Source organism: Cydia splendana, chromosome 20 (assembly GCF_910591565.1).
Source record: "Cydia splendana chromosome 20, ilCydSple1.2, whole genome shotgun sequence".
Classification (NCBI taxonomy): Eukaryota; Metazoa; Arthropoda; class Insecta; order Lepidoptera; family Tortricidae; genus Cydia; species Cydia splendana.
In genome coordinates this window covers 2,721,969-2,744,203 of record NC_085979.1, presented here as the reverse complement: position 1 = coordinate 2,744,203, position 22,235 = coordinate 2,721,969, and the positions used below count along the sequence as shown (strand labels likewise).

The window sequence follows — 22,235 nt, the reverse complement described above, 5'->3', positions numbered from 1 at the left end:
CGTACAAACGTGTCTTGTTACTCATAATTATTATACCTTTAAACGAGAAATTCTGGTATAAATAAATAAATAAATATTATAGGTAATAGGGCATTTCTTATATTATTATATTTCGGGGATCTCGGAAACGGCTACGATTTCGATGATATTTGCTATATGGGGGTTTTCGGGGGCGAAAAATCAATCTAGCTAGGTTTTATCTCTGGGAAAAAGCACAGTTTTGAGTTTTTATATGTATTCCGAGCAAAGCTCGGTCTCCCAGATATTTTATATAAACTGACATTGCATTACACTCGTACTTGTCCGTACATATATTGGCGCGAGCGAATCGCACGATAACTAAATGACTTCATCCAGGTATCATTATGATGACAGTGTATATGTTCGAATTGGCTTGTTGGCAGCAACGGATTTTTAATTACCAAATCGGTGGCAAACAGGCATACGGCCCGCCTGATGATAAGCAGTCACCGTAGCCTATGGACGCCCGCAACTCCAGAGGCGTTACAAGCGCGTTGCCAACCTTTTAAAAACCTGTACACTCCTTTTTTGAAGAACCCCATACTGTAGACCCTCGGGAAAACCTCGGAAGGGAGCTCATTCCACAGCTGGAGCGTCCGCGGGAGGAAAATCCTCTAAAGCTAAGGGGTCGTCCAGAAATCATGTGATCATATTTGGCCTATTTTTGACCCTCCCCCCCCCCCCGCTTGGCGATTTTAACGCAACCACAAGATCACGTGATAATTATGATGCGGGTATACCCTTAGACGCTAAGCAATCAAGGCCATGGCGCCGATGCGAGCTTTTATTATTTAATGTTTTAAAGGTGGTGCGATAAATGTTTCTTATTGGGTAATACGCATATAAAATAGAGCGGATTATTTGATCTGAGTAAATTTTTGAGTAATATTGTTTTTGGCTTTCCCGCTTTGAAAAAAAATTACACGTGATATCTTCTCTGACCCTCTCTCCTCCATCGTGATCATTCGTAATATTTTTCTTACCCCCCCCCCCCCCCCCTCTAAACGATCACATGTCTGGACGACCCCTAAATTATATCAAAGAAGTTATTCAAATAATCATTATTAAATTGCAGGCATTCGCCGGGTAATTATGAAAGTTTCCTGGCACGCTCCTTTCACTAAGCATAAAAATAAACATAAATTAGAACGTTTTGAGCTCGTGACCAACTTGAACTGTGCAAAGTGGACATTTTGCATAATTACCAGGATTCATTTCAAAAGCGAGATGCGTTTGTGATTCATTTTGCTTTTAGTTCAACGTTGCACGGAAAATAATTTATATATTTTACTTAGCGTAGAAAATACGTCCGAAATCCTATTTTGAGGGTTAAGGGATGACTCACGGCGCGATTCGGGAAATGAATTAGACATTCACTAGATATGAAATAGAAACGATATGTGACGTTCCACAGGAAAATGTACCTTATGGCCGCAATAATATTGAAGCGGCGTTGATAATAGCGTAAGCGCCAACCGCCGCCAAACTTTAAACTAGGTACCAACGTTATTTTCTGAGATATTGTTTTGGTCGGTTATTGTAAAATGACATGTATTTCAATTTAATAAATTATGTATGTAAATTTTATGCTTATTAGTTATATAGTGGTATTATATGCCAATTTAAACGATATATATAAATAAATCATTAATAATAGTTTTCTTTGTTTCAGATTTTACATTGGATTGCAACAAAAATCAACAAACAGTGAATCGTGAAAGATCTTTAAATAATTTCAATTACATAAAAGTGAAATTAATTACATAATAATAAATAATTAGAAAAAGTGTATGTACCATCTGATTCGTAAAAAGAGTGAATAATTCAACCAATTTTTAGTGAAACAAAGTGTAAGTGTAAACAAAAATATCCGCATTAAAAATTAGTGAAACCATAAAAGTACAAGTGTGAAAAATGTGTGAAAGAAATAAAGTTCAAGTGTGAAGATAGTGACAGAAGTAGATGTGGCGTGCGTGGGGCTGTAGAGGCCCACGGGTCAATGGTACCACTGGCGGTGTTTCTGGCACTTGGTGAGTAATCGGCACTTTGGTTACAAAAGTGTTAAAATAGTGATTGGAGCAAATGTGGTGCGCGTAGGGCTGTAGAGTAGGGTTGCCATACGTCCCGGTACGCCGGACATGTCCCGGTTTGAAGCATGGTGTCCCGGTGTCCCGGCCGATAAGCTAATTGTCCCGGTTTAAAGATCATAGTTACCTACTTAGTAGGGGGCTGGACTTGGTAAATATATACCAACAATAAACACGACTAACTAATCGTACGTAGATAGAACGATGTAAGCGCTGACACTTCCGTCCGTTCACTTTTTACGAATTTACGTTAACAGTGTCAACACATTTAGTCTACTCGAGAAACTGAAAACGGTGAAAAATAGAGACACTACTCCTAAAAATACGTGTGATACCTCATTAGATTCGTAATGTTGTATAGAAAAATGTTTTGGAAGCGTTTATTAGCACACAAAAAATATCAAAAGTTATAAACAATAAAAGGGGGAAAAAAGTAGATATTTCTTATTTCGCCAATATCTCAAAAAGTATTAATATTTAAGAAACCAAATTAATATTATAAATAAAAGTGGAGGATATTTCCCATAAAAAAATTCTATACTGCAGAACTCTATCTCCATTATTTATACTTTTTATTGAACGCTGAACATAGCTCTAGTACGTAACATTAAATATAATTTTAAATGTCTTAAATATTCATTAAAAAAAATGGTGTATTTTAAACATGTCAGAAAATGTACTACTTGTAGAAATTTATCTTAAAGTTATTTTTTTAACAAGTTAGGCAATTGTTAAGTAACAAAATTTTCTCGTACTTCCTTCTTTTTTTTTTTATTGAGAAACAAACAGTCTTAGAATAAACATATGAGCAACTTAGCTAGTAGCTACAAATTAATTTCGGTATAGACCTATAGTTCCCTAATTTACAAAGATAATTTACAAATGTATAAAATTAGTGTAAACTTATGGTACCCAATTACATAAAAATAGAATAGATGTAAAAGAGAAAAGACTCAAATTACAAGTATGCGGTTGCTTGCAACATTTCACACTTTCTTTACTTCAACAAAGAATATACAGTTTCAATATACAGTTCCTTCTTTATTGAAAACGAAACAAAAATGGTAAAATAACTATCATAATTATTTTTCACTTTCTAAAGCGTAATAAGATCAAAATAAGTTTTAGAATATCATTGAAAATCAACAAATACGAAAAATCAAGGTAAAATGGTAAAATATAAAACGTTCATTTTCCGCTTTGTAGCGAAAAGCGACTACAAACAGAGAACCCGACTGGCGGGTTGCTGGCATTGAATGACTGTGTTAAAAATTGTTTTGTTTAGGCAAGGAAAGGACTATCCCTTTAAAGTTACCTATTGTTGTAATAAAATTATTTTTCTACCTTTACTACTTTTTAGGTTTTCGTAGTCACCTAGAAACCCTTATAGTTTCGCCATGTCTGTCTGTCTGTCTGTCTGTCTGTCCGAGGCTTTACTCCTTGGTCGTTAGTGCTAGAAATCTGCAATTTGGCATGGATACATAATTCATACAAAAATACCCATACAAAAGACATTTTTTTTTTTTTTGCTTTGTCCCAATAGTGTGGGGTATCGTTGGATAGGTCTTTCAAAACGAATAAGGGTCTCCAAAAATCATTTTTTGATATAGTAAATATTTTCGGAATTAATCGCTGCGAAAGAAAAAAAATGTGCCCCTCCCTCTCTAACTTTTGAACCATGGGTCCAAAAAATATGAAAAAGTCGTGAAACAAAAGCTTACTAAATACTTCCAATGAAAACTATAGCAAATATCGGTCCAGTCGTTTTTGAGTTACCTATTGCAAAAAACTTCTTTTCTTAGTAAAAGTACTCCCTTATGCTTGTAATGTACTTACATGATACTTACATGATACTTACCTACTAATAGCCCGCATTTGGCCTATTTTGACAGAATGGAAACTACGAAACCCTACACTGAGCATAGCCCGACATGCTCTTGGCTGATTATTCTTTAAATGTCCCGGTCTGAGTCCCCACACTTATGGCAACCCTACTGTAGAGGCCCACGGGTCAATGGTGCCACTGGCGGTGTTCCTGGCACTTGGTGAGTAATCGGCACTTTGGTTACAAAAGTGTTAAAATAGTAATAGAAGTAGATGTGGTATGTGTGGGGCCGCAGCGCAGCGGCCCACGAGTCAGTGGTATCACTGGCGGTGTTTCTGGCACTTGGTGAGTAATCGGCACTTTGGTTACAAAAGTGTTAAAATAGTGATAGAAGTAAATGTGATAGGTACGTTTGGGGCCGCAGCGGCCCACGAAAGCACTACGGCACTATCTCTTTCGGCTATTTAGGGTTGTCAAAATTCAAGTCATTATCCGATCTGTGGTCGTGCACGCAAAGGGACGTCAAGTTGTGCCAATCATAATAATTGCTCGGAGCAATGCTGAGTCGCATAGAGCCGAGAATGCCCAAAATGATCAGGCCCCGAAGCGCAAGCGATTGTCACCTTGGCTAGACCGCCAGTTTCGCCCCACTGGTAAAGTAGACGTAATAATAATGAACCGACCTTGTTCAAACTTGTTCGAGCGATCGCACTTTATATTTCATCAACCTTAATAAGCGCTTTATTCTACAGGGTGGCCAAAAAATAAGTAGATTCCCGTTGCCAGGGAGGTTTTGGGATTATACTGAGAAACTTTTACAATGGGACCAACCCCGAAATCACGAAAAAAAAATCGGCTATTTCGTACATTTTGGTTGGTCCATTTTCTATGGGAGGGCAAAATTTTTTTTCGCGATTTTGGGGTTGGTCCTATAGTAAAAGTTGCTCAGTAAAAACCCAAAACCTCCCTGGCAACGGGAATCTACTTATTTTTTGGCCAACATGTATGTGGCTGTAAACGTGTCCTAACTTTACCTTTTACCTACTTATTTCTTGTTTTCGTAACAATTACATAGTTTATGAGCTTACTGAACCAAATTGATGTTCATTATCGAAAAAGCCTCGTAAAGTCCTGGTGGATTTACTATGTACGTTGTAAAATAGTTTTCAAACTCGGAACAACTTACTTAGTGGTAATAGGAAGGAAATCATGGGATTCGTTGTCAAGCGGACCCCAGGCTCCCATGAGTCGTGGCAAAATGCCGGGACAACGCGAGGAAGAAGAAGGAAGGTAGCTATAATAGTAATACCAGCTTATGAGAGGGCGTAAGGCCAGTAAATTAGAAAGAAACAAAAGATATGGCGCGCCGCGCGAAACTTGCGACGGAAGGTAAGGCCATCGTGTGGGTTTATAGGCACCTTTTTTTTTCAATTATTCTGAAAATATAATCTCGGTATACCGACGCTAAGAATCAATACTGTCTAAGTAACAAATAATTTAAAATTTAGACAATTATGGCATGCTATTCGTTATTTTTTGCTGCACCTAACTGCATTAAAAGGTAAAAAAGGTCAAAAATGTTAGTTAGACAGTATTGATTCTTAAGCGTCGATACGTCGGTTAAAAAAAGGCGTAGTATACTAGGTGACCTATCGGGCATAGCTTATTGGGACCGTGCACGACGACAGCGCCACACAGCGGTTTGATCAGTCAACAATACGAAAATTTTAATGTCTTCAAAATAAAAAAAATAATACGAAATATAAGTGTAACAAACTACAAAACCGACACCGCCATTAAAAAAAAAAACCGGGCAAGTGCGAGTCGGACTCGCGCACGAAGGGTTCCGTACCATAATGCAAAAAAAAAACGAAAAAAAAGCAAAAAAAAACGGTCACCCATCCAAGTACTGACCACTCCCGACGTTGCTTAACTTTGGTCAAAAATCACGTTTGTTGTATGGGAGCCCCATTTAAATCTTTATTTTATTCTGTTTTTAGTATTTGTTGTTATAGCGGCAACAGAAATACATCATCTGTGAAAATTTCAACTGTCTAGCTATCACGGTTCGTGAGATACAGCCTGGTGACAGACAGACGGACGGACGGACGGACGGACGGACGGACGGACTGACGGACGGACGGACGGACAGCGAAGTCTTAGTAATAGGGTCCCGTTTTACCCTTTGGGTACGGAACCCTAAAAATACAAAAACCAGATTGACAAAAAAATTATATTTAATCATAAAATCTGGTCACAAAATTTCACGAGAATCGGTTGAGAATTGTGACCTGTAGAGGGGAACATCCGGCCATACAAAAGCAAAATGCCCGAGTCAAAACGTATATAGACCTTCGCTACGCTTCGGTCAATTAAGAGCCAACGGGAGTGGTCATCTCTCCATACAAACGTACTCCTCGTTTTCCTCCGTGGTTTTTGAAGCTAGAGCAATGATTTTTTCAACACAGTTTAATATTGTCAATATCTGTGTCGGACCGTTTTGCTTTTTTTGATATTTTTGTTTTTTAAGGCGCTAGAGCCCTTCAAAAATGGCCAAAATGGCCTAATTGACTATGCCGCAATGAGAGGCGTGGCATTCAAAACAGATATCAATTAGCCAAAAAAGCAAAACGGTCCGACACAGATAATTTCATAATCATTTAGATTTCCAAATTTGGTTACGATTGGCTAAGTTTTGGAGGAGGAAACAGAGGAGTACGAAACCTCGATTTTTGAGATTTTTACGCAGGATTTTTCGCCTTGTCCTTATTGCACTACTTTTAGGTGCCGCTTCCGTTAGCGAGACGGATATATTTACCTAAAATTCATGAGCTACACCGCCATTCACGTTAAAGATTTGTATGCCTCATATGGCCAAAAGTGAAGCACTTAATTATATGTATGTAACACCTGCTCCTGCTTTTCGACAAATAAATGAATTGAATTGACATAAACGCTAGCTTGAACGTAACTTACTGGCTATGCATCTCGCTTGTAATGACATTAGTGGGAGCGAGATATATAAAAAGTAAATTAGGTAGACATTGGCGTATATGTCAGTGTTGATGTCGTAGTCAGATCGTATAATCCGCCGTATTACATTACGGCTAGCCGTTTTCAAAAACAGGGGCGTTTTGAAATGCGGCGGCTCGACGATTAGCCGGATTGTCATTGCGATACGTTCTTCAATAAGGCGGCCTACGTTTAGCCGCATCGTACTACTATTTTAGATTGTAGAGTGACCAGTTCTGCCCTCCTAAGCTAAAAGGCAGTTTTTCGACATTTTGCCAAAATTGACTTTTTGTGATATTCGTAATGTAGAGATCAAGATGCATCGACCACTTTGGCCCGTTTTCCGATAAGTGGCTTAGTTTTCGAGAAAAATATCGTAAAAAGACCGTATTTGCACTATTTTTCTAAGCGTTCCTAGTCTAAAAAGCGACTATTTGACAAAGCCAGGCTAAAACAACGTATATGCAGCTATACGTTTTTTTACGCTCTGGTTTGCGTAAAATCTTATCCACCATGTCTAGCCTAAAATAACGTATAAGCCAAAAACTAGGCTAAAAATACGTAAAAGACGCTATACGCGCTTTAAGATTAGGATCTTTAGCAAAATTTTAGATCTGATACTAGTCTAAAAAATCGTATAGTATTTTTTTTTGTTTAAATGTCTCATACGTCATTTAAGCCTAGTATCACTTAACTTTTTTACGTCACCATAATAGTCTTTAGAAACGTATAAATGTTATACGTTCTTCTTATTTTGTATGGACGTCGTATTAAACGCAAACAAACTTTTATAATGGTTGAAAGTGCGTCTAACTAGTCTATAACGCAGTATATGCTCCAACCTTCGTCATGCTCCCCGCGCGCCGAAAGACACCCTTATGCTAAGTAAAAGCCCTCAGCCGCAAGCGCAGGCTTGTGGCTGCCGGTATGCGAGCGGAGGTGGCATTTTGCGCGCGAAATATTGACCGAACGCCAAAGTAAGAAAAATACTTTATTATTGCATTACCATCATATGTTATCAATAATATGTAGTGTTTACAATCAGTACCTTCGAGTATTATCATTTTTATCAAGGTATATACTTTAAAATTGCCTCGCATATACTTACGCTCGACAGCAAATACGTCTTTCTAGCGTAGTTTGTGATGATGAAATTGTTCATACGTACTTTTCTACAGCAAACGTTGTTTAAGTTTTATTTTTTCATTCGACGGTTTGACTGCTTTTATTTAAATAAAATCAAATTTATATTAGAGCTAATTGTATCGGGTTTAATTCCCTATAAGCCAAGTAGGTATTTGACATTACGAAGAGTTTAAATCTTATTGAAAAATGTTTTAAAGGGAAATTTAATGAGAATTCTTATGGACAGAATAAGTCTAAGCCTAAGTATTTAGATAACCAGGACAAAGGACCATGGGCATCTTTGTATGGAACCTGGGTCCATCCAAAAACCAACTGAGAGTTATATATATATTAGGCCATTAAATACCTAAGTGGGTTTTATAAAAAACAATATGTATCTTAAAATAAGTTGGTATGTTTGTGTATTAGGTAATAGTTGTATGTTAAAATAGTAAAAGCTATGAGTTTGTAATCTAATAGAAAAATAATTTTATTAAAATTTGAATCTGATTTTTAATTAGGTACAACCGCTAAAATGCGTTTTAGAATTAAATAAATGACAGAGTATGTGCAGGAATTAATACGAGTTTAATTTTATTGCTAATGTAGACTACACAACTCGCTAACGTCTTACCGTGCGATGCAACTCTCGATGATTCGATGCCTATTGATAACAAACTAAAATAACTATTAGAGATGCCACGAATTCGGTAAATCATTATGTATTATTGTGAGTTACGTGTATGCGAAAGCTGGTCACCTAAAAAGATAGATGGCTGCTAAGATTTAAGTCAGCAGCAAGCTGGGATCTCCATACAAACGTAGTTACGCTCTCATTTTAAAACGATTCAGGTAGATTGCTCTAAAACTTTGTACTCACTAAAGGATAAGGTATATCTATGCCTGTAATTAATGTGTAGCTTCAGATACCGTAATAAAAAAAATACAGCGAATATAAGTTTTTCATACAAAACTTATTTTTCCTCTATTTCATTAGTTTTGTTGGAATATAAACTAATTAGGTACTGGTATAGATATAACTTATGTTATTGTATGTGCAATTTATTACAATCCAACACGTTGTTTTAAAATGAGTACGAATCTCCGTTTTTATGGGAAGTAATAATTCGGCTGAGCTTATTGCGGACTCTTTTAAGTTTCGTTGCTCATGCTCATTAGAAGTACATGTAATGTCATTAGTAGAGTCGAGTAAATCTAGCCTATGATACAAATAAAATCAGAAAGACTGTACACATTAAAAATTTGTACATATTATGGGGTTATCTACCACCAAGTTGTTACCAGTGGTAACTACTGGGAATTTATTTCCCACCTTTCTTCCCAGTAGCTACCACCAACTCAGTTTTGTGGTAATTACTGGGAAGTTTTTTTCCAGTAGTTACCACTGGTAAATGGTGGGATTTTTTCCCTAGTAGTTACCACCAACATTTTTTTACAGTACAATTTAAATGTCGTTTATTATATGAACAAAAAACACTATACTACTAAGCTTTTATTAAAAAAACGAGGTCCAGCGATTACTTTTTGGATTATAATCTTAATTACCATACAAAATTAACATATAAATCGGGTTATTCCCACTAGTTACCATCAAGTTGTTATAGTTAAATAGTAATAAAAACATTATAAGTAGAATACTATAAAAATAGAGGCTTTATTGAACCCTAACAAAATTGTAGTAACTACTGGGGAAAAAATCCCACCTTTTACCAGTGGTAACTACTGGGAAACAAATCCCATTAGTTACCACTGGTAACAACTTGATGGTAACTAGTGGGAATAACCCAATTTATGTGTTAATTTTGTATGGTAATTAAGATTATAATCCAAAAAGTAATCGCTGGATCTCGTTTTTTTAATAATAGCCTAGTAGTATGGCGTTTTTTGTTCGTATATAAATAAACATTTAAACTACGTGTCTATTTTTTATTCCCATTTCTTCCATAAATACTAATCTATAAAACCGTATATTCGGTGTTTTTGGTGGTATACGTTTTTTTACACTAGCACGCTAGTCGAAAATCTGGACAAAATCTTAATTTTTCCTAGTATACTAACCAAAAAGGCCGAATAGCTGCTATACGGTCTTTTAACTTAGGATTTCAAGTGGGAATTATTAATTGTTACTAAGCAAAAAGGCAGCATGTGTCATATACGGCGTTTTTACCTAGTTTCAACTTCGTAACTAAGTTAGAACGCCGTATAACGCATGTTTACCGCCTTCTTGACTAGTACGACCTACACATTTTTAAGCTTAATACTAATCTAAAGTGTTTTTTATAAAATTAAAAAAAACTGAGCTGTTTAGAAACATACTATAAATACCTAAAATAAGTACATATATATACCTACCACATACAAAAAGAAAAAATGGAAAAAGTTATTCCGTTTCGTAGAAATTCAAGAAAGATGTTTGGGTTGGTTTTTTGCGATTATCTCGAAACTAGCTTTTGTCGAAAAACTGCCTTTTAGACTAGGACGGCAGAGTTCTTTCGGTCGCCTACGTAACCGGAGTTTGACAATGTTTGCAATTTAATTTATTTTTACCATGGTCCCACCGCACTACATGTGTTTCTTTTCCAAAACAGTTCCTTCACAACTTAAATAGACGGAGCCCCGCAACCGGGGCTCCTATTTCTGGGCGGTTTGCCCTTCGGGCATCTGAAGCTACCTAACGAACCTAACCTACTTACCTAATACCTACGCTTTTTTCCCCAAAGTGTAATGTTTTCACGGACGTCTCACTAATCAATAGGTAGGTAGGTTAGGTTCGTTAGGTAGCTTCAGATGCCCGAAGGGCAAACCGCTCAGAAATAGGAGCCCCGCGAAGCGGGGCTCCGTCTAGTTAAGTTGCTATGGAAATGTTTTTTGAAAAGAAACAGTCCGACGAACTCCAGATTTGATGGACACCCCAGCGTTTGTCAGGCAGCGGCACGGGTGTTAAAAATGGGAACTATAAACTGTCAAAGCGGCGGCTAATGACTCGCTGTATTACATTACGGCTAGCCGTGTTGAAGAACGTATGGCGCCGAATACATTCCGGCGGATTCTCATTCAGCCGCATTCAATCCGGCTAATCGTTAAACCGCCGCATTTCAAAACGCCCCTGTTTTTGAAAACGGCTAGCCGTAATGTAATACGGCGGATTATACGATCCGACTGCGACATTGACACTATCAATGCCTCATGGTACGGGTGCATGGGTGCGAATAATATATAACTGTGGTGCAAAATAGTTTTGAAACTCATGCAACACAAGCAAAGGTATTTAAATGGTATAATAGTGCGTGTAACCACCGCAGCGGGAGTCAGAATGGCGACGGATACAAACGATCCCGGAGACGTGTCGCCACGATGATGGATGCTGTGTGTGACACAGTGGAGTAGGACACAGCAGGGCAGGCTACCACCAGTTTGGCACTGACATAGACGCTAGCGTGAACGTACTGTAAAGAGATACGGCCTATCAGAGAGGACGTGGAAAGCATTAAAACGATTTAATATGATCTTCTGTATAGGTATTCTTTTCAACCACATTAGCTAAATCACAAAACTTAAGTCGACTACTCTTGATGGTTGCCTCTTTAGGAATGTGGATCCGCACCCCGTTCGATCTAACAGCGAGATCAGATTCTAAATTCAAATAGAGTGACAAGCCAGTCACTGATAAATAAAAAAGGCTGTTAACCCTTAATCAAACGGAACACTTTTTATGAGATTTTTGAAAACTAAGAATGGTTTCTAGGTAATTTGGGTGCGTAGATTACGAAAAAATATATTTAAAAAAAAAATGGTGGGGAAAGGGGGGTTTTGCGGTGGGAAATAATTTCCCGTTATCCGTTACGGAATAGCAAAATTTTAATGAAGTGGGAAATAGTTTCCCATTGTCCGATACGGTTACGTACTTTTTACCAGTTAGTAGCTGCCCCCGGCTTTGCTTGGAATTCAAGTATGATTTTTTAACGTTATCCTCAAAAATCAAAGAAATAAATAAAAGAAAGGGAAAACAAAAACAGGCACAGATTTTTCTGTGTAACAGACAAACGGGTATATACTTTTATATACGAAAACAAATTAAAATTTAGGTGGAGAACAAACTCTGGGAAATAATTTCCCACTATCTAAAAACCTACCAATTTTTTGTAAATCGTATGTTCAGGAACAAAAAATGGAAAATAATTTCCCACTTACCTTAAAATCTAGGCTAAATCATATCGTTGTCACAATTCTTTTCAAGCAAAACTCAGGAAAAATAAGTCTTGTTTATATTCAAAATTCAAAATTGTTTTGTTAATGTTGTTTGTGTGTATTCAGTGTATGCACTTACCAGATTTTTTTTTCGCACTTAACCTCAGAACACTAAAAAAATTGTTGTTATTGCAAAAAAAAAATCACGACAACTGATATTGACTTTGACGTATGGTCACAAATAGCGGCCATTAGAAAAGTGTTGCCATTTTTCAAATTCAAAATGTTACTAAGATTTTATCTCTGCATTGTTGGTATCGCTGAGTGCTGCCATTAAAAAGATAATAAATATTTCGTAAATTAGAATGAAGTGGGAAATAATTTCCCGATATTTGATTAAGGGTTAAGGTTGCAAATCTTACTTTCTATGCATCTCACTCGTACTCGCATACTAGAGTGCGAGAGAGAGAAATTACGCAGACATTGGCGTATATGTCAGTAAGCAGTTCATAGGCCATTTCTTAACATTTTCTATATTTGCATCTCCTTACCCGTCTTTTTATGTATAATTTTGTTTGTTTTTGCACTCACTCCACACTAGATGTCTGACAGTGACATTGACATTTGGCACATTTGATATTTTTGACGTCAGTTGAGTCTGGAGAGTTTGAGTCAATGTTTAAACCGTTTCTGTTTACTTCACTCATATTATGATAATAATCTTGACTTGCTGCCTTACAATTTCTTTACTTTGTTTTTATTTCTGTTTACTGTATGTTTATTTTTTGTAATCTCACAAGCTAACCAGCAGGATAAGCAGGGTGTGTGTTTATTAGCTATATCTTGTAATTATAATTTAGTTTTATCAATTTTTGTATTTATATTGTTATATATTTATTACGTATTTTAATTATTTATGTCTGACGATGAAACTTTTTATTCTGCTAGTATTGACAGTATTTCTTTTCATTCTGTAGATTCCTTAGATACTTCTCATTCTTTGGGCTCTCTCGTGTCTCGCGAATTTCTCAACTCCGGTGACTTTAATGTATGCCATATTAATGCCCAAAGTATCCCCTCTCACTATAGCGAGCTTATTGATACATTCCAGTCCGACTTTGTCCATGCCATCCTGGTGTCGGAAAGCTGGTTGAAGCCTACCCTAGACTCGACCTCCTATGCCTTACCTGGATATGTGCTGATCAGGAATGACCGAATCGGCAAGGGTGGTGGTGGCGTAGCCATTTACCTTAGAAGTACCATTCCGTACAAATTGCTCAATTCGACTCCTTCTCTTTACTCTGGCTCAGCGGAATGGATATTTCTCGAGGTGAATGTCAAAGGGGTTAAGGCAGTACTGGGTGTCATTTATAGTCCCCCTACCGTTGATTATTTTTCTCATCTGGAACGGATTCTCGAGTCCGTGAGTTCTGATTACACACATCACCTGATCATGGGGGATCTAAACACTGACCTTTTGAAAGACACAACAAATTCTCGTAAACTTAGGTCACTACTTCAGTCGGTCAGTTTCTCTCTTCTCCCATTGGGCCCCACTCATCATACGGCGTCGTCGGACACTTGGCTCGATGTGATCATTACTTCATCGCCAAATCTTGTCACCAAGTATGGTCAGTTCATAGCGCCAGGTTTCTCTCACCACGACCTTGTATTTGCATCCTATAAAATCAAGGCACCTAAATGCAAACCTACTCTCATTCATATGCGTAGCTTTGCCAAGATTAATACTGAATCTCTTTTAAATGACGCCGCTGCTATCGATTGGTCTCCTGTGCTCTCGACCTCATCAACTGACGCTAAGGTCTCTCTGTTTAATGATGCGATTTTAGGGCTTTTCGACAAACATGCGCCTGTTCATACAGTTAGAGTTCGGCGTCCGCCGGCTCCTTGGATCACTGAGGGCGTCCGAATGGCAATGAGGAGGAGGAACAGAGCTTTCGGGCTCTTTAAACGTGACCGCACGGATGACAATTGGAAACTCTTTAAGGCAGCTCGTAATCGTTGCAACCAGATGGTACGTACAGCGAAGCGTCAATTTATTCACCGTAATGTTTCCTCTTCATCTATGGCCGATGTTTGGAAATTCCTCAGATCTCTTGGCCTGGGAAAACCCCCCAATAGTTTTAATGGCAGTTTATTTTCTCTCAATGACCTTAACAGACATTTTTCCTCCGCTCCTTCTATTGACACCGCTATTAAGGCCACTACCCTATCTGACATCTCTTCTTTGCCTTCTCCTGTCACAGATTATTTCTCATTCTGTCCTGTCTCTGAATTTGATATAAAAGTCATTATTAAGGCTATCAAGTCAAAAGCCGTGGGTTGTGATGATGTCAGTCGTTACATGATTGTGTCAGTCCTCGACTGTGTGCTTCCTGTGATAGCTGACATCATCAACTCTTCACTGGCCTGTGGTGAATTCCCTTCTCTTTGGCGTAAAGCTTTTGTGATTCCGCTGCCTAAAATTAGTAATCCCACCATTCTCAGTAACTTTAGGCCCATTTCAATTCTCCCTTTCCTTTCGAAAATCGCTGAAGCGGTTGTACATAAGCAACTTTCGGCCTTCGTTTACTCGCACAACCTTTTAAGCCCTTTGCAGTCCGGTTTCCGACCAAGTCATAGCACCAGTACTGCGCTTCTCAAGGTAACTGAAGACATCAGGCGGGGTATGGAGAATCAATTGGTCACGGTCCTTATTCTTATTGACTTTTCTAACGCATTTAATACCGTTGACCATGACATTCTCCTTGCCTTGCTCAAACATATAAGAGTCTCTGAAATAGCCCTTCACTGGTTGGGTGCCTACTTGCGGGGGCGCCAGCAGGCAGTCCGAGTTGACCGGTCTTTGTCTGACTGGTATGATCTGGCGACTGGCGTGCCTCAAGGAGGTATCTTATCCCCACTTCTTTTTTCCACCTTTATTAATTTTATTACACCTGACCTTCGCTGTTCCTACCATCTGTATGCTGACGACTTGCAACTCTACGACCAGTGCTCCGTGACTGACCTCCCAACTTGCATTGATAAACTTAACCTGGACCTTTTTCATATCCAGAAGTGGTCTGAGAGGTTTGGCCTCTTTGTAAATCCGTCAAAGTGCCAGGCTATTGTTATAGGTAGTTCCAAACAGCTTGAAAAACTAGACTTGGACGCACTTGCACCTGTAAGCTTTAACGGCTCCCCAATAACATTTAGTCGGAGCGTTAAAGACTTGGGCGTTCTTTTCGACAACACCTTGAGTTGGAGAGCACAGGTTACTGAAATCAGTCGTAAGGTCATGGGCTCACTTCATTATCTGAACAAACTGAAACACTTCTTACCGGCCAAAACTAAAGTTGCATTAGTTAACGCCCTTATACTACCCATTATTGACTATGGTGATGTCTGTTATCCGGACATAAACGAAGAGCTTCTTGATAAATTGGACCGCCTGCTTAATAACTGCATTCGCTTTATTTTTTGCCTCCGCAAATATGATCACGTTTCTTCTTTTCGCTCTCAGCTTGGCTGGCTTCCCATTCGACAACGTCGCAATATTCGCTTGCTTTCCACTCTTTTTTCTGTGCTTAATGATCCACTCTCTCCGGAATACCTCAAATCCTTCTTTCAATACTACGGCGTTTCTCGCGTCCGCCAACTTCGCTCTTCTGGCAATATGTCTCTGTCCATCCCTCCTCACCGAACCGGGTTCATGTCGAATTCGTTCACTGTGCAGGTGGCGCGTCTTTGGAACGGACTTCCTTTCAACATAAAAAATGCGCCTAATAAGTTCGCTTTCAAAAAATCCGTACGTGCTTTCTTTGCTAGCAGAATGAAAAAATCTTAGTGTATTATATATTAGTTTCATAATATGTTTCGTCGTTATTTATATATATATATATATATATAGGTATATAATATATACATGTACATATATATCATAGTATATTTGTATACGTAATTAATATGTTATTCGTAATTTATTGATTGTTTTTGCTGTTGTAATTGTAGCACCGCTCACAATCTCTCTGCTTAGCCTTAAGGTTGACTGGTAGAGAATGCCTTATGGCATTAAGTCCGCCTTTTGTACTATAAGGTTTTCTTTTGTGCAATAAAGATTAAATAAATAAATAAATAAATAAATAAATAAATAAAATAAAATAACGTTCGGTCAATTAATTTTAGAATATCACATAGTAGCTGGCGTACTGACCACCTTTCTATTGTTCTTTAACGATACTAAATATTTGATGTTACTCTCATCGGAAGCTTAAGGAAATATGACAAGCAATAATAGACTATAGTATTACTTCTAGGTTAGTTTGTAAACGAGCAAAATAATAGTTTAGTAGTAGTAGTAGTAGTAAACTCTTTACTGTACAAAAAGACATATTAAAGATAACATAAAATTAATAAGACGTACAAATGCGAACTTATCCCTTTGAGGAATCTCTTTCATTTCATTTCATTTCATTTCATTTCATTTATTCATGCTAAATAACATAAGTATACAGAATATACACGTCATATTATTAAACCCGGATGGGGCATAGCAGAAAACTTATTATCTAGAACTTAAAAACTAAATTATCCTAATTACAATAAATAATAAATAACAATAAATACAAATCTTATGCGCACTAAACATCTTTGTCCCTGAAATACTCCTCTATATGATAGAAACATTTGTCTACTAAGTTCTTTCTTAATTGTTTAAAAAATACTGTATTGTTCTTTTCTCCTTTTAAGGTGTCACTCAATTTATTATAAATTTTAATTGTCATGGCGTGTGGACTTGTGCTGTGTAATTTCATTGTAGATCCTGACACTGTAACTAGATTATTTTTGAACCTAGATTCGTAACGGCGGGTCTGATCTAGGATAGAAGTGTATAGTTGCGGGTTTTTCCTGACAAATTTACACACCTCATAAATGTATATGGAAACTAGTGTTAACATATCATATTTTCTAAAGTAAGGAATACAACTCTCTGGGATTTTTATATTGGCGAGTATGCGTATACACTTTTTTTGGAGGATGAAAATATCTTCGACGTCAGTACTATTTCCCCATAGTATGATGCCGTAAGTAAGCCATGAGTATGCGTAAGAGTAGTAAGATGTAATCGCGGAGTTAAAATCTGTAGATCTCTTAACTTCCCTCAATGCGTACACGAAAGATGATAATTTTGATTTAATTTTGGCTATATGTTCCTTCCAATTGATATTTGAATCTATAACGAAACCTAATAATGTTGCCGAGTCCACGAAATCCAATTTTATGCCATTTATGTCGAAATTTAATGATAGCGGTTTTTTTTGATGAGGCCTAAATTGAATAATTTTCGTCTTTGAAATATTTAGTTTTAAGTTGTGGTCTTCCATCCATTCAATTACAGAGTTTAATATGGAATTTATATCTTGATTTGTATTCGTGCTGTCGTTACATGAAGTTAGAATTGAGATATCGTCAGCGAAAAGTACGCAATATTGGGCTATTGTTTTCGGGATATCATTAATGTAAATCAAAAAAAGCAAACATCCGATTACACTACCCTGAGGGATGGAATGCGTGATGGACTGTTGATCAGATTTGACACATGTTATTTCGCCCGTTGTGTGATCCAAAAACTCAATTGCAACACACTGTTCTCTGTTTTTGAGATAAGACGTGAACCAATTGTGTGCAATTCCCCTTATTCCTATTTCATATAGTTTGTTTAATAGTGTGTCGTATTGAACCATATCATATGCCTTAGACATATCTAGTAATATGCCAATTGCGTATTTTTTTTCATTAAGTATATTTAAAATTTCTAATATATATTTGTATGCAGCCAAGGTAGTAGAACGGTTTTTCCTGAAGCCGTTTTGAGCGTCATCAAAAATATTGTACCTTTCACAAAAAGAGTACACGCGGTTGTACATAGCAGTCTCGAATATTTTAGAAGATGTTGGTAGAAGAGCCACGGGGCGATAGTTACTGGGGTCGGTTTTGTTGCCTTTTTTATATATCGGTTTTATAATTGATTTTTTTAACATATCGGGAAAAGTTCCTTCTGTAAAAGACTGATTAATTAATATGTAGAAAGGCAAAATTAATTCGTCGGCACATTGTCGGAATAGCATTGGGGGTAACTCGTCTACTCCGAAACTTCGTTTATTTTTTAGGTTCATAATGATCCTTCTTACCTCTGGAATATCTACCGGACTTAAGTAAATTGAGTTTGTGGTGGGTAGGAGTAGGAGTTTCAGTTAACCTTTGAGTAGATGAGAGGAGAGAGTGAAAAGAGGGTGACAAATGCTGGTTTAATGCTGTCATCATCATCTTCCGCGCGCTATCCCGGCTTTTTGCCATGGGAGCCTGTAGTCCGCTTGGCAACTAATCCCGAGAATTGGCTTAGGCACTAGTATTTACGAAAGCGACTGCCATCTGACCTTCCAACCCAGAGGGGAAACTAGGCCTTGTTGGGATTAGTCCGGCTTCCTCACGATGTTTTCCTTCACCGAAAATAGACTGGTTATCAAATAATACTTATTTCGTACATATTTAAGTTCCGAAAAACTCATTGGTACAAGCCGGGGTTTGAGCCCTCGACCTCCGGATTGAAAGTCGCACGCTCTTACCGCTAGGCCACCAGCGCTGTTATATTATGCTGTAATATCATAATCATAATCATCGCATTTATTCGTGATAAGCTATACATACTACATACACAAGTACAGAACAACAAATGATATGTAAATTACAAACCTCACAGACTAAAAACTAACCAGTAAACTAACTTATGTAAAATAAAACAAAAACTTATTATTTTCGTAAATATAAATTAGTTTTTCACCCACTCCATGTACGAAATTCACCGACTAAACTTTCCTCACTTAAACCTAAAAGAATCAAACGTAAGTATCTTTAATTCCTTTCAGGGTGTAACAATCTTAATAAATTCTGTTCAAGTATTCGGCGCACCCAAGTGTAGCCCCGCGCCTTCTGCGGCACGCCCACTGCTAATTTATGTTGCCTACCGTACGTTGCGTCCGCAATTTTTTTCCACCTCTGGTGTAGATGAGGGTTTGGCTATATATATGTAGATGCGGCTACACATTATAGTATGTATCTTTAGATGTTTAAATAAAAGTAAACAAAATCTATCCTCAAATGGCTCCTTAAGCCAGTTAAGGGTAGATGAAAACATTACATGATCAAATAATGTAAGTAGGTGAAAGTCAGGTAGTGCAGTGACGGATTCAGGCGGTTTTGTATTCGGTTGGTTAACCAATAAATGTTATAGGTAACTACCCGAAAATGTACAAATTATTTGTTTATTTAAATACCTAAAGATACAGAGGCACTTGGCAGATATATCATTGTTATATTTGTAAACTAACGACCCGCCCCTGCTTCGCACGGGTTACACAAAACCCTAACAAATTATACACCTAAACCTTCCTCAAGAATCACTCTATTGATAGGTGAAAACCGTGTAAAAATCCGTTCAGTTTTTGAGTTTATAGCGAACATACATACCTACACACAAACAGACAGACGCGGCGGGGGACTTTGTTTTATAAGGTTTAGTGAAATGCCGAGCCTTTAGACTTTCAGGTTCTGTTTTTCCTATTTATTATGTGTGATTTTCTTTTCCTCTTAGTATTTCTTGAGAAAAACACTAGGTAATCATAATTTCACCAGGATCAAGGATTACCTGCCTCATGTTACTAAACAGTCTAGCTTATGTTCGTCCGCCGGATTATTAAAAACAGGCGGCCTAGCCAAGATGACGATCGCTTGCGCTTCGCCATCGAATGGCTTTTTGTCTGTCTATCACTCTTCCATATTAGTGTGACAGTGACAGTTGCGTTTCGATCGCTACGGAGCGTTAGCCATTGGCATGTTGTCTACGGGCCTGGTTAGTTTTTGGGATCCGTACCCAAAGGGTAAAAACGGGACCCTGTTACTAAGACTCCACTGTCCGTCTGTCCGTCTGTCTGTCACGAGGCTTTATCTCATGAACCGTGATAGCTAGACAGTTGTAATTTACACAGACTATATATGTATTTCTGTAGCCACTATAACAACAAATACTAAAAAGTACGGAACCCTCGGTGGGCGAGTCCGACTCGCACTTGTCCGGTTTTTTCTTATTGTATGCAATCTTCGCACTTGAGAAAAACATATTTTCTTTCTCCCGGATCAAGGATTGCCTACCTCGAATTACTAAACGATCTCGCTTACTCGTCCGTCTATATCACACGTTTCTGCTATTTACTTCTTGAAAAAGACTAAGTAACCTCTTTAATTCCTTCCTGTAGGAGTCATAATAAATTTTGTTCAAGTATCCGGCACACACAAATGTACCCCAGGGTCGACCGTCTGTGGCACGCCCACTGCCGATTTATGTTGCCTACCGTACGCTGCGTCCACAGTTTTTTCCCACCTCTGGTTTAGATGTAATTATATTTAGATGCGGTATTTCCATCGAACACGAGCGGAAATATCATTGTTATGGTAGTATAAAAGAAAAGTGTAACAATTTGCTTTGAAAAAAGACACCCGGTAATGGATTTTTTATATAATATTTCAAAGTGTCGGCTTTGAACTTTTAGTTTATTATTTTTGTGTAGTTTCCCCGTATTGTCAGAGAATAGAACTAATATCATTAATTCATTATTTCGACCGAAATAAACATTTTGAGAAATTAAACAACCCGTACCCGTACCTATAGGATCACTCGTGTGTCTGTCTGTCTGTTTGTCCGACCTTCCCCCCCCCCTTTATCTCCGAAACTACTGGCTCAAAATTTTTGAAAAAAAAAAAACACAAAAGAGTTCTTTACCTATAGATGACAGGAAAACCTATTAGAAATGTGCAGTCAAGCGTGAGTCAGACTTAATTACTTAGTTTTTGATCAGACCGCTACGGGTTTTTTTAAGAGCGCTCTTACAAGAAAAGTCGAAATAATGCAAAATTGATGATACTAGTCGACGAAATTCAGGACTTTGCGCTCATTATTAGAAACAATAAGTACTTGTTCCAGTAAAAGCGTCTTCTTATCTTTATAAATATCGTTGTAAATATTAGAAAAAGGACTTATTAAATTAGTAATGATTTTTTTTTCTGATGGTCGTTTCCGAAAAACCCCGTGAAGCACTGAATGGCGAGCTCTTATTTGGAAATGTTGAGAATTTTACTCTGCTAAACCTGGCTATTTTGTATTACTAATACCCTGTACTTTAGGCATATCAAACTATATTTTTCCTACATACCTTTGAGAAAGAGAAAATCAAAGTAAAACGAACTCGATTTTCTCTCCGAAACAAGTGTCAATTCCTACGAAAATCTACTTAATATCGAAGTCATTTTCATACTCAAGCAATCTGCAACGTTTGCTTATACTGTTGGTATACATTAGTGTTTATGAAATTCTACTATAATTTTTTGGCAATTTTTTGAAAACTACTCTATATTACCGATGACGCGCGCTGCGCCAGCTCAGTGCCGCGGCAGAGCTTGTAGAGGCAGGACGTGTGTCGGTCGGCTCCGCACATTTTCAACGGCGACGACGAGGTTTTTTATCATTGTGTGCGGCGGGCGCCGTGTAAAACGCTATACTGTGTGCGTGTAAACCGCAACGAGAGACTTTGATCCTAGCACTGTTTTTATAGTATTATAATTTATAATCAGTGATCGGAATAGGCAGAGTATATTTACCTACACTTGGTAGAACAAAGTCATGAAGTGGAGACTTCCTTGCGATAACATTTTTTTCCGGGACTTCCCGGATTTAAAAATCAGTAAAATAAATAAAATCTCATAATGTATCCCCAATGCACGTAAAATTAAATAGTAACCACAACACTACAAGTTTGTACTAGTTTACGAGTGATAATATAACATTATTGTATTTATATTATTTCAAACTTGTCCGTCTCTTTTACGCCAATACCAGCTGTGTT

General features: G+C 37.6%; 2 protein-coding genes across 2 annotated transcripts in view; one reads left to right on the top strand and one right to left on the bottom strand.

Annotated features, from left to right (window-relative positions):
- LOC134800771 (phospholipase A1-like) overlaps nt 1-22,235 on the bottom strand; it is a 619,586-nt gene that overhangs the window by 391,228 nt on the left and 206,123 nt on the right. The gene's annotated exons all lie outside the window — the stretch shown is intronic.
- Nucleotides 1,708-22,235, top strand: part of LOC134800607 (neuropilin and tolloid-like protein 2) — a 64,302-nt gene continuing 43,774 nt past the window's right edge. Inside the window, exon 1 of the mRNA XM_063773091.1 lies at nt 1,708-2,051. Coding sequence (XP_063629161.1) covers nt 2,021-2,051 — 31 coding nt within the window. The 5' untranslated portion in view covers nt 1,708-2,020. The remainder of the gene's footprint in view (nt 2,052-22,235) is intronic.